This window comes from Triticum aestivum, chromosome 5B, assembly GCF_018294505.1.
Source record: "Triticum aestivum cultivar Chinese Spring chromosome 5B, IWGSC CS RefSeq v2.1, whole genome shotgun sequence".
Lineage (NCBI taxonomy): Eukaryota > Viridiplantae > Streptophyta > Magnoliopsida > Poales > Poaceae > Triticum > Triticum aestivum.
In genome coordinates this window covers 295,158,231-295,169,981 of record NC_057807.1, presented here as the reverse complement: position 1 = coordinate 295,169,981, position 11,751 = coordinate 295,158,231, and the positions used below count along the sequence as shown (strand labels likewise).

General features: G+C 47.5%; 1 protein-coding gene across 1 annotated transcript; it reads left to right on the top strand.

The window, feature by feature from the left end:
* Positions 1-9,108: 9,108 nt before the first annotated feature.
* LOC123111479 (cyclin-D3-2) lies at positions 9,109-11,127 on the top strand. The gene is made up of 3 exons (XM_044532279.1): positions 9,109-10,086; positions 10,184-10,302; positions 10,414-11,127. The coding sequence occupies exons 1-3, from the start codon at positions 9,468-9,470 to the stop codon at positions 10,738-10,740; spliced, it is 1,065 nt and encodes a 354-aa protein (XP_044388214.1). The 5' UTR covers positions 9,109-9,467; the 3' UTR covers positions 10,741-11,127.
* The last annotated feature ends 624 nt before the right edge of the window (positions 11,128-11,751 follow it).

The window sequence follows — 11,751 nt, the reverse complement described above, 5'->3', positions numbered from 1 at the left end:
GTTTGACCAGCAACAGCAAGGAGCCGACATGGGCATGGCAGAAGCACGATGCTATTGACAGTGTAGGCACGCAGCTGTGATAGAAATGTGTTAGGTTTCGACCTGCGTGCAGTTCTACGGCCTCAGCTTGACCCATATCCTGACTCGCAGCGTCACCCATGCCTCTCTCGCTCACTCTCTTCTCCTCTGTAGTACATATCAAATCGGTTATTTAGGTGCTGGCTTTCCCTACTGGTAACAATTGTGCGATGCAAAGGTAAGAGCAACAAGGTACTCCATTAAAACAACACCAACGGCTAAGATATACTCCCTCCTTTTTAAAATAGATGACTCAACTTTATACTAAAGCTAGTACAAAGTTGTGTCATCTATTTTAAAACGGAGAAAGTATAAAGCTAAACAACCTTCAAACTTCTGTCTGCTAATTGTGCTATGGGCGCACGATGGCGCATCTATACCAGTATGTGGTCGGTAATGAAACCAGTTTAATGATACAGAGGTGGCAAATCCGAGTATTATTGTTTGTTGGATGATTTCTTCACTTCACCCTATTCTCACACATGTACTATCTAGAAGATTTCATGATTGAGCTTAAACACAATGCACAAATCTCAAAACACAAGCACTTCTCCTTTGTTTTGAAATCTTTCATTCTTTAACATTGTACTTTCTCTTCTTCTACCAAGATTACATGCAGCCCTCATGCATGGTTGGGAAAAAAGAACTTCAACCAAAAAGGCTTTGCCTCAGACGCACGCTCAAGCACGCCTTATTGGGCCTCGTGTCTCTGGGACACATGATCGATAGACAGAAATCGAGGATCCAATGGATCAGGGAGGGAAATGCGAATACCAAGCTTTTTTAGGCGGTGGCAAATGGTAGGAGATTAAAGAATTTCATCGTTGACATCAGACACAACGGTGAGTTAATCACCGACTAGGAGCGGAAAGAAGATATCTTCACCGAGGCCTTTGAGGGTCTGCTGGGGCGTGCCCAAGCGAGGGCGGTCAGCCTGAACCTCGAGTTTCTCGGGACCGAAGGTGCCGATCTTCAGGATCTCGAACAGATTTTCAGAGAGGAGGAAGTTTGGAATACCATCAAAGAATTGCCACCTGAGCACGCGCCGGGGCCGGATGGCTTTATAGGGGCCTTCTACCATCGAGCTTGGCCAATCATCAAACATGATATTATGGCCGTCTTGCTCATACTGTTCGTTGGGAACAACAAAGGATTCAACAAGCTTAATCGCGCCCACATCGTCCTCATCTCAAAGAAGTCGGACGCACAAGAGGTTGGGGACTTTCGCCCAATCAGCCTGCCCCATAGTGTGGCAAAATTGTTCGCCAAACTGCCCGCGAACAGAGCGAGGAGGAGGATGAAGGATATTGTTGTGGCCAATCAATCAGCCTTCATCCTCGGAAGGAGCTTGCACGATGACTTCTTGCTCGTGCGCCAAGTGGCAAGAAAAATTCATGCCCGTTGGGATCCTGGGGTGTTTCTCAAATTGGATATATCGCGCGCCTTCGATTCTCTGGCATGGTCGTTCTTATTTGACGTCCTTTGTGTGAAAGGCTTTGGAAGCAAATGGATCGGCTGGGTGTCTGCGCTGCTCAATACGGCGAGCACCAAAGTCATCGTTAATGGAGTCCCAGGAAGGAGCTTTGTGCATGCTAGGGGTTTGAGGCAGGGAGATCCGATCTCGCCTCTGCTATTCATATAGCGATGGATGCACTGACTAGCATTATCAACAAGGCTGAGGTTGAAGGCATCATTAGCTCGCTCACGGGGATTACGGCAATGCAATGCCTGTCGATATACGCTGACGATGTGGCTTTGTTCATCAGGCCTTCCACGTGGGATATGAACTTTGTTCGACAAGCCCTACACATATTCGGTGAGGCATCCAGTCTCAAGGTCAACTACGCCAAATCTTCAGCCATACTTATTAGAGGGGATGAGTAGGACCAACAGAGGGTGGCTGATGTGTTACAGTGCCAGGCGGGAGAGTTTCCCTGCAAGTATCTAGGCCTGGAGCTTGCTATCCGGCAACTCACCAGGGCGCAGCGGCAACCTCTGCTGGATCAGGCGAAGCGTTTCATTCCGGCCTGGCAGAGAGGACTTATTCACCGGGCCGGCAGGTTGGTGTTGGTGAACTCAGTTGCTGCAGCGAGGCCCATTCACCACTTAATGGTTTTGAAGGCTCCGAGATGGGTCTTTGAGGAGATAAACAGTTGGATTGAAAGCGTTCTTTTGGAAAGGAAAAGAGAAAGTCAGTGGTGGGAACTGCCCAGTCGCATGGAATTCTATCTGTCGGCCGACTCATCTTGGTGGGCTGGGTGTGAAGAACTTACAACTGCAAGCTTTGGCTCTTCGTGTTCGTTGGGAGTGGCTGCGCAGAACGAACCCCAACAGACCGTGGGAGGGCATTCCTATGACTGATGATAAGATGGCTCGACAGGTGTTTGACAACCTAGTTTAGATTAAGGTGGGCGATGGGAGCTGTGTGTTTTTCTAGAGAGATAGATGGATTCATGGCTTTGCGGTCATTGACATCGCTCCGATGATCCACAACAGCGTTGAAGCACGCACGCGCAACCGAAGGACGGTTCAGGAGGCGATGGAAGACAACAAATGGATTCATGATATCGACGGTGACATCTCTTTCATGGCCCAGCTCCAACTCATGCACCTTGGGCATGCGGTGGGATCTGTGCAGATGGATAGACAGTCGGTGGATCAATTATCTTGGCCTTGCAATGTTTTTGGATTATACATGGCATGATCCATCTACCAGAGGCTCTGCGCCGGGTTGGAGAGGGGCCCATTCACGGATTGCGTGTGGAGGAGCTGGGCGCCCCTTAGGTGCAAAATTTCCGCTTGGCTAGTAGCTCAACATCAACTTTGGACCTTGGACGGCATGCCACACATGGACTACAAGACCACCCTTTGCCATGCTTTATCTGCCTGCAGGAAGAAGATACTGTTGACCACATCTTGACCCAGTGCGTATATGCAAGAGAGGTTTGGCACTTGGGTTTCCAGGAGCTCAACATTCAGGTTAGAAGGCCGGAGCCACACGACACATTCCTGGAATGGTGGCTTCAGGTGAGGAGGAACCAGTTCCGGCACGCAGAGCGGCGCAGTTTCGACACTCTAGTCATTGTCACTGCTTGGGCACTGTGGAAGCAGAGGAACGCTCGAGTGTTCAACAGACCGTAGCAATTCAAAAGCTCCAGGCAATTATTGCGCCAAACCGCAACGAAGGTTGAGGGTTTAAGGTGTGCAGGGATATGTGTAGGAGGTCTACAACGATTTGTGAGAGAGTAGTCTTAGATGAACTTGTTGGTGTCTGCTGGCCTGAATGTTCGCATTCATCACTAGCCTCTTGTAATTATCCAAAAAATCTTCTAATGAATAACATTTTGTTTATGGTTTACAATGCACAATATGTACAAACTCATCAAAGGCACTTCTCATTTATTCCACATTCTTTTATACTTTAATTTCTCCAAGATTTTTTACTAAAAGAATTGTCATTTACTCTTAATTTATGTTTTTTTCAAGATTATGACAACATGTTCATAAAGTCCATTTGTATTTGAACATGCCATACCAGCTATTCAAAACTGCAATGCAATATATCTAAAGATGGATATATTTCACATAGAGAAAACCATACTTGAAATGTCCAACCAGCATGAGGTGGCGGTTAAAACATCAAGTAACAACGTATTATTTGTGTAAGAATACACTTACGTAAACCATGAGTCCACTAGCATGCTAGAACACTATAACTATAATGATAAATTATTCAAACAAATAACTCATTAAAAGGGACAAGTGTTTACAAGCAGTTTCGAAAGGGAAGGCACGGGATGTGGGTTGTGTTAGAACCATGGCGGCGAACAAACCTAGGGGAACCACCGTGCATGGTGTAGTGATAAAATTTAAGCCTATATATCCCTTTTGAAGTTTCATTGTGTTTTTTATGGATATAAATAAATATTTCCATGTAAAGTGTTTGCTTTATAGTATTTCTCTGAAAATGATGAAATATATATGAATAGTCACACATGATCGCGCGCCGGGGGGAGGGGGGGTCGAGAAGCAACACGAATAGGCACCCATAGGTGGTGCACTAGAGGGGTGTGGGTCCCACACACAACGTTCTGGATCCCGAGGGTTTGTGCGTAACTCTTGACCTCGACCTATTTCTTTTGGCAATTTCACGATGAACGTACACAAAGGGCATAGTCTCAAAGATAATAGCTAAAAAGGCAACCCATGTCCAAAAGCTTTTTTGATCAATTATAGACCAGATGATGTAAAATAGTGGAATGCCAGGAGATCAGGATCTTCTTGAGCATGTAACTGATTACTATAAAGACTTGTTTGGACCTCTTGTAGTGACATCAATTAAAAATATATATTTTGTGAGAAAAACCTAGTCAAAAATATGGAAATTTCTTTAAAACCGAGTTTCTATGAAAATTAAGGATGTTGTTACAGAACATAACAACGTAGCAGGTCCATATGGCCTACGTGTTGAACTTTTTTACCACGAATTCTGGAAAGAAGTAAACTATACCTTAAAGAAGATTGCTACTCATGTAGGAGTTGTTAGATTTCCCCAAAGAGGAAGGATGATGTAGCACAACAACAGAACGTGTTTTCTTTGGTTAAGAACCAATGTTTATCGAACCAATATGAGCCTTCAACCTAACAAGATAAGTAACATCTGCACACAAACCAAACAAATGCTTGCATCCAACTTGGCAAGGTGGTTGTCAATCCCCTCATCTTGCTAGTTACAAGGTTAAAAGAAAATATTGATAGACGGTGATGTGACAAACAACAAAATAGTACAGAGAGCAATGGAGCAACACAAATAATAATAGAGAATGGACCCGGGGGCCATGGGTTCAAGTGATTTCTCTCTCGAAAGCAGGTAATGGCATGGTAAATAAATTACTGTTGGGCAATTGACAAATAAGCATCATTCATAACTATGATCATTCATGGCATAATCTCATATAGGCATCACGTCCGTAACAAGTAGACCACATTCCAATTGCATCTACTACTATTACTCCATACCAAGACCACTATCCAACATGCACTCAAAGTATTAAGTTTGCAAGAAATAGAGTAACGCAATAAGCAGGATGGCATGATGTAGACAGAAAGAAACATAGCAATAAGATCAATCCCCGTTGTTTTATCCTTAGTAGCAACAACACATCAGATGCCTTTGCCCCTTTCTTCCACTTGGCAAGATCACTTTAAGATTGAACCAACTACTATGCATCACTCACTTTAAAGAATTGCTTATCTATCTTGGCCAGAGAAGACAAATAACTCGGAAATCATACATAGCTACTCAATCATACAACAAAGAAAATTCAAAATATTCAATTATAATCAATGAACAATCTGATCATAAATCTACATATCATCAGAATTACTCACACGTCATCAAAGAGGCAGCAAGGTTGATGAAGATGGCCACCCCAATGGTTTCCCCTTCGACGGAGCTTTGGAACAGAGCTCTAGATGGGATCACTTCAGAACAGAGGCTGGCGGCGGCGATAAAATTCTCTTGTCTCTGTGTCTCTATGGGTTTTGGAAATATTTGGAATTTATAGGCCATGAATTAGGTCAAACGGAGCAGCAGCCCCCCCCCCCCAACCCTGGTGGCGCAGCCAGGGGATGGGTCGCGCCCCTGCGCTTGTGGGCCTTATGTGAATCTTGGTCTTCTCTCGAAAGTTCTAGGGTCTCTTATTTTCCATAAAAAAATAGTCATAAAATTTCATAGTGTTTGAACCTTCCTAGATACGGTTTTTCTGTGAAACCAAAAACAAGCAAAAAACCGGGAACTGGTACTGGGCACTAAATTAATAAGTTAGTCCAGAAAAATAATATAAAATGATAAAAAATCATACAAAACTGATAATATAATATCATTTAACAATAAAAATTATAGTTACGTTGGAGACGTATAAAAATTGCTTTGTGTTATTTCATGAAGGTGCATATATATTTAAAGTGTAAATCATGGTATTATTTATTTTATACCTAAAATACCTAATGCAACAATCATTTTGATTTTTTTGTTGATTTCTAGTTGAATGTAAGTTATAAAATACGCTAACATGATAAGTTTGGTGGTAGCTAAAGTGTTTGTAGGCACAAACTCATTCTAGAGGGCATACCCCTATTACATGAGATTGTCCACGGAATTCATGTTGAAAGGAAATCAGGTGTGATGTTAAAAAAATGATTCTAAAAAGAGGCCTATGTGTAGGACATTTTGGATTTTGGAAGATGTGAAACAGACTAACACAATAACAACTATCAATTCTTATCTTTATGGTCAATTTAAATTCAGGCTACAATTGTCGAAAACTTTGTACACATGCAATGCAAGACTAGAAATTGAAAGAGCAAAAAAGTTTGCTTGCATGAAAGAAAGGGATTAAAGGAAGGAGATTGTAAATGCAAGGATCTTTTCCCGATGTTATTACTATTGGCACAATCATGCTACTCATTGCTGAAAGCTCCAAGGTCTCAACAACGACGCCGAAAAAGTGCATACTAAGCTCTTGCCCACGTATTTGGTTACCTCAGTCCGAATATCATCCTTGTAGCATCGTCCCTTTTTCCCTAGAGACCATAGTTTTATCAAATCATGGGAAGGATGGTGCTACTAGAAGACATATTACATGTTCCAATAGTTTCCTTCGTTCTTTGTTTATGGGATCAAGGTGTTGCAAGTGTTAGCAACACAAAAAACTACCAAAAGGGAATATTTGTAAGCAGTAATATGAGATACTTCTCGGCAAAGAGTTTCACCTGCAACCTCGTATGCGTTAGTAGGATCATAAGGTTAGTAATTAAACATAGGTACGATGAACATAGGCGCTTTACATTTGATAAGTGGGACATATGTCACTAAGACACAATGACTGACTGTCGTCGAATTGAGGATACATTGTCCGACATTGGCCTTATTCCATCTCGCGGGCCTCCATGGTTATTGAGGAGAAACCAGACCAATACCTTGGCTTTTCGTGACTGCATCATTAGTCCCAAAAGATTTGGATCAAACTACCTTACTATTCCTTGTTCTCACCGTTGTTTGGTGTAGTCCTCCACACCTCTTTGCCCTTTGCCGACCTTCGGTGAATCGGGTGCATCCAGTCCTACGGGCAAGAAGAGAAAAATATGAAATAGGTAATATAACGTCCACCCTTAGCCCGTGGGGCCAACACACACATCACGATTGAATCGCCAACCAGAGACATTGCAAAATGTTTCTTTAAGGTTAATGATTAAATTGTCTAACAATCTCACCAATCGCCAAGAAATCTCAAAGTACAAGACTAAAGCTATTGTCGAGTTATTATGGTGGTGGTGGAGACTACGAAGACGACGACTGGTGAGGGTTTGGTGAAGCGAAAAGTTGAGGGTTGTGTCAATCGGCACACAGAGAGAGAAACATATAGATAGATAGGTAGATAGGAGGGAGAGAGATGACCTGGAGTCCTCTAACTTCTCTAAATAGTTGCAGTCCCTCCTGATTAGGGTTTTGGGAGCGCAGATGCACAGATGGAGGGGGGGGGGGCTTCACGAAAGCACCTTGGCAGGCGCAACCCCGCTTGATACAAGCACGCTTGTACGAGTGCTCGGCTAGGCCTCCTAGCGACCATCTTTATATCACAATGATCCTCTCATGATGTAGATCTTGAATAAGCCTCCCCCTTATGTTCATATATGCAACAACTTAACAAAACAAGCAGATCCGCACGGCTTTACAATTGAAAGTGTTAAGTGGACAACATTTAGTTATATACTGAGAAAATATATAAGAATATCAGGTTTAAACTTATGAATATATGAGTTTTAAACACACCCATCAATATCTTCTTGCTTTTACATACTTTTTGGTCCTTCACACCCTGTAGGATCCCAAGCACACCTAGGACGCACCCTCAAAAGGTATTAACAAGTTGGTTGCTTGATGATGAATCTTTGTTTGCACTTCAAAAGGTAGTCCCCTTCACACTCAAACTCTCATAATGGATCCATAAGATTGAAAGGTTGGAGTATTTGAAAAACGGTAGCGGATCTCAAGTAAAGAAGATTTCAAAGGATAGACTTGAGGATTTGGTTAGAATGCTCTTTTAAACTCATCACAATGCTTGAACCATTGGCTTTGAATGGTGGGATATGCGAGAGGGCCTACATAGGTTGAACCTAGAGATGTGTGACTGCACACGAATTAGCAAAACCAGAGTCTCCTGCCATTTCGGCTTGGAAGTTTCAAACTAGCTAAAGGTGGTAACTTAAACTAGCTTGGAGGCGCTAAACAAGACTTAACGAGGTTGGATATGCCTATCCCCGCCGATACCTCTAGTGCTCTCGCCATGCAGCCGTGTGTGTGATGGTGTTCTTTGACGAGATTTGGTCGCGGGTAGGATCAGGAGGAGGGCGAAAAAGCGAGAAATTTGTGGTGGACTCCTTGGAGGTGCGCTGGTGCTCTCCGGTGAAAGAAACGAAGAGAAATGGCGGGTAAATGGGAAGGGCTATTTTGCAAAAAGACCAAAGATCAAAGTAAGTATACGACTCAAACACAGTGAGTGAGGGTGTATATCTTTTTGTTTTGGCGGGAAATGAGGGTATATCTTTGGAGAGCATGTCATGCCGAAGACAATTTGAAAACCTACGTATTTTTTGATTAAAAAAATCTTTGAAAAATCCCCTTTCACAGAGAATATGCCACGGCATTTGTGGAAATATGATTTTGGCAGCAGGGAAAGCCGGCTCGGCGGCAAGCGTCCCAGCGAGGAGGCAAGGTCCATCCATCACAAGCGAGCAGAGCAAGAAAAGACAGCACTGCTCGCCAGCAGCGGCTCTCGTGTCCTTCCTGGGGAACCCCCGAAAGTTGAACGCCCGGGCGAGGGAAGCCGCGAAAACCCCCCGCAAAAACCAAAAGCAAACAACAACTCACCTCTCCTCCCCTCCCCCAATCTCTCTCTGTCTCCCTGTGCCCGCCTGCCCGCAGGCCGCAGCACCAGCACGCACAATACCCCCGCAATAAAGAAGCTGCTGCCCTGCCGTTGCGTTGCGTCGCGTGGCGGGTGGCGCTCCCCTTCTCCCTCTCCCTCTCTCTCTCTTCGTCTTCCTCCCGAACCCCAATAAAACCTCCCCGCCCTTTCCCTCCTATCCCATTTGTGCTGTGTGCTGCGCTCATCACTGCCCCCCACCACGCCTCCCACTGCTCGAGGCCAGCTAAAGCAGCCAACCAGCCGTAGCCGCAGTTAAAGCCAACCGGCTACCTCGCCTCGCCTCGCCATGGAAGGGGAGCCGCTCTCCTCTTCCGTTCCCGCCGCGCCCTGAGCAGGACCAAGCACCACTTATCCCCCGTTACGTCACTGAATCTGTACCCACGAGAGCACGTTGTAGCCATGGCCTTTGCCGCGCTCTTTGTTGACTCGCTGTACTGCCCAGAGGAGCACCACGACCTGTTCCAGGAGCCGGCCGAGGAGCAGTGGCCGGAGCAGCAGCCACCGGTGGCTCTTGACGACGACCTGCCGGCGCTGTTCGAGGTGTTCAGGGGCAAGGAGGAGGTGCTGCTGCAGGAGGGAGGCGACGGGTACGGCGGCGACGCGAGGAGGCAGGCAGCGGTGGGGTGGGCGACGCGCGCGGCGGCCAGGCTGGGCTTCTCCGCCCTCACGGCCGCGCTCGCCGCCGCGTACCTCGACCGTTGCTTCCTCAGCGGCGGTGTGCTGCGGCTCGGGGACCAGCCGTGGATGGCGCGGCTCGCCGCCGTGGCCTGCGTGGCGCTCGCCGCCAAGGTGGAGGAGACGCGGGTGCCCGTGCTCCTCGACCTCCAGCTCTGCGCCGCCGAGAGCGCCGGCGACGCCGACGTGTTCGATGCCAAGACGGTGCGCCGGATGGAGCTCCTCGTGCTCTCAGCGCTCGCTTGGCGGATGCACCCCGTCACGCCCTTCTCCTTCCTCCACCCCGTCCTAGCCGCCGCGCGCCTGCGCCAGTGCGAGAGCGTCCTGCTCGCGGTAATGCCAGGTGGGTTCATGGCTCTTCCCCGTCCATGCATTGCTGTCTCAAGAATAAAAGACTCGATCTTTACGTCAAGCGCGTTCTCACTTTGCGCGCGTGGCAGATTGGAGCTGGCCACGGTACCGCCCGTCGGCGTGGGCTGCGGCGGCATTGCTCGCGACGGCCGGCTACGGCAGTGGCGACGGCGACGCAGAGCTCTTGGCGCTCATCAACGCCCCCGAGGTCAGCACCATAAACTTGTCGTTAGCGGTTGCCACATTATTACCAGCTGTCTTCGTGCACACTCGTGCCAGTGCCACTGTTTGTGCTCAACTGATGGGCTTACCAATGCAGGATGAGGTGGCGGAGTGCGTCAAGATCCTCTCCGGGGAGGCGGCGGCGGGCTTCATGGGCTTCGGCGGCGACAATAAGCGCAAGCGCGCGGCAGCGGGGCTGCACTCGCCGCCGCTGAGCCCGATCGGCGTGATCGGCGCGGCGGCATACTTCAGCTGCGAGAGCTCGTCCAGCAGCGCGGACTCACGGTCCGGCGCCGCCGCTGCGTGGCCGGGGTCAGTCTCCGTGTCCTCCTCCCCAGAGCCCCCCGGCCGGCCGCTCAAGCGCGCCACCGCCACGGCGTTGATGCTTCCGCCGGACGAGGAGAGCCGCGACGCCTGGCGTTAGATGCCAACTCCGCGCCACGGCGCCGGACTAGCTACTACCTATAGCTCGCCGTAGAACAACAGCCGGCGATCAGGGAAGGCCGTAATGAGAAGCCGGCCAGGGGGGAGAAGTAAACAAGGTGTCATTTTGCAATGCGGCTGGAAAAGACGGTTCCTGTAGGGGGGGGGAGGTAGGGAATTAGCCATTGATGGCTCTTGGAGTAGCATTCTCATGGAGGAGGGACAAGGTAGGCGGCAGGGCAAGTTTGCTCCATCTCCGGCTTGCTCCCTCTCTACGACGGCGCCATGAATGCAATTCCCCACTTCCCATGAGCTCTATCTACATCTGCATTGATTAATGTTGCTGGCTTCTCATTTTATCTAAATAAATGTGGATAAACCTTGATCACTTGTTCTCTCTGATGATGGTGCCTTGATTGTGTGCTGCATACTGCGTTGGCATTAAAACTGATGGAATGTCTGTGTTCATGTGCCATGACTAATAATGAGACGGGGGTCGAGCACTACGGGAGGAAATGTTCTGATGTAGAGCAAAATAGAAAACTATGAAGAATATTTTTAGAGGGTGCTTAGACTGAAAGAAAATTAGTTATTTGCTCCTAGACGAGTAAATGGAAAACCCTTGGTCCGGTTCTTTAGATCGGATGGTGACGATATCGTTCTTCTTCATGAAGGCGCCACCTTGATCACTCGCGGTGTCCTCGTGGTTGGTTTTGGTGATGTTGGACATCTGTGTTGGTTTCAGCCTGCCTCGCCTCAAGGAAGAAACGACCTGCCACATCTTCACCCCATACAACACGTCTGGGTAGACTGCAAAGCAATGTCTTCAACAAGGACGCCGTGCGTAAACACCATCCTGGCAAGGTGCGGCCACAGGTTTTCCCCCAAGTTCGACACCCCTCGAGTATCACCAAGGCCAAAGTTTATCATGTGTTGCCCCCTCGCCCCCCCCCCCCTCCCCCTCTTGAAGATGAGGATGCTACATGGAGGGGCAAATACACCATGGTCATGG

Bases quoted from the DNA above. Each gene is read 5' to 3' on its own strand.
- LOC123111479 (XM_044532279.1), top strand. From the start codon at position 9,468: ATGGCCTTTGCCGCGCTCTTTGTTGACTCGCTGTACTGCCCAGAGGAG. The intron at 10,087-10,183 runs GTGGGTTCATGG...CGCGCGTGGCAG, and splicing joins CCTGCTCGCGGTAATGCCAG to ATTGGAGCTGGCCACGGTAC. The intron at 10,303-10,413 runs GTCAGCACCATA...TTACCAATGCAG, and splicing joins CGCTCATCAACGCCCCCGAG to GATGAGGTGGCGGAGTGCGT.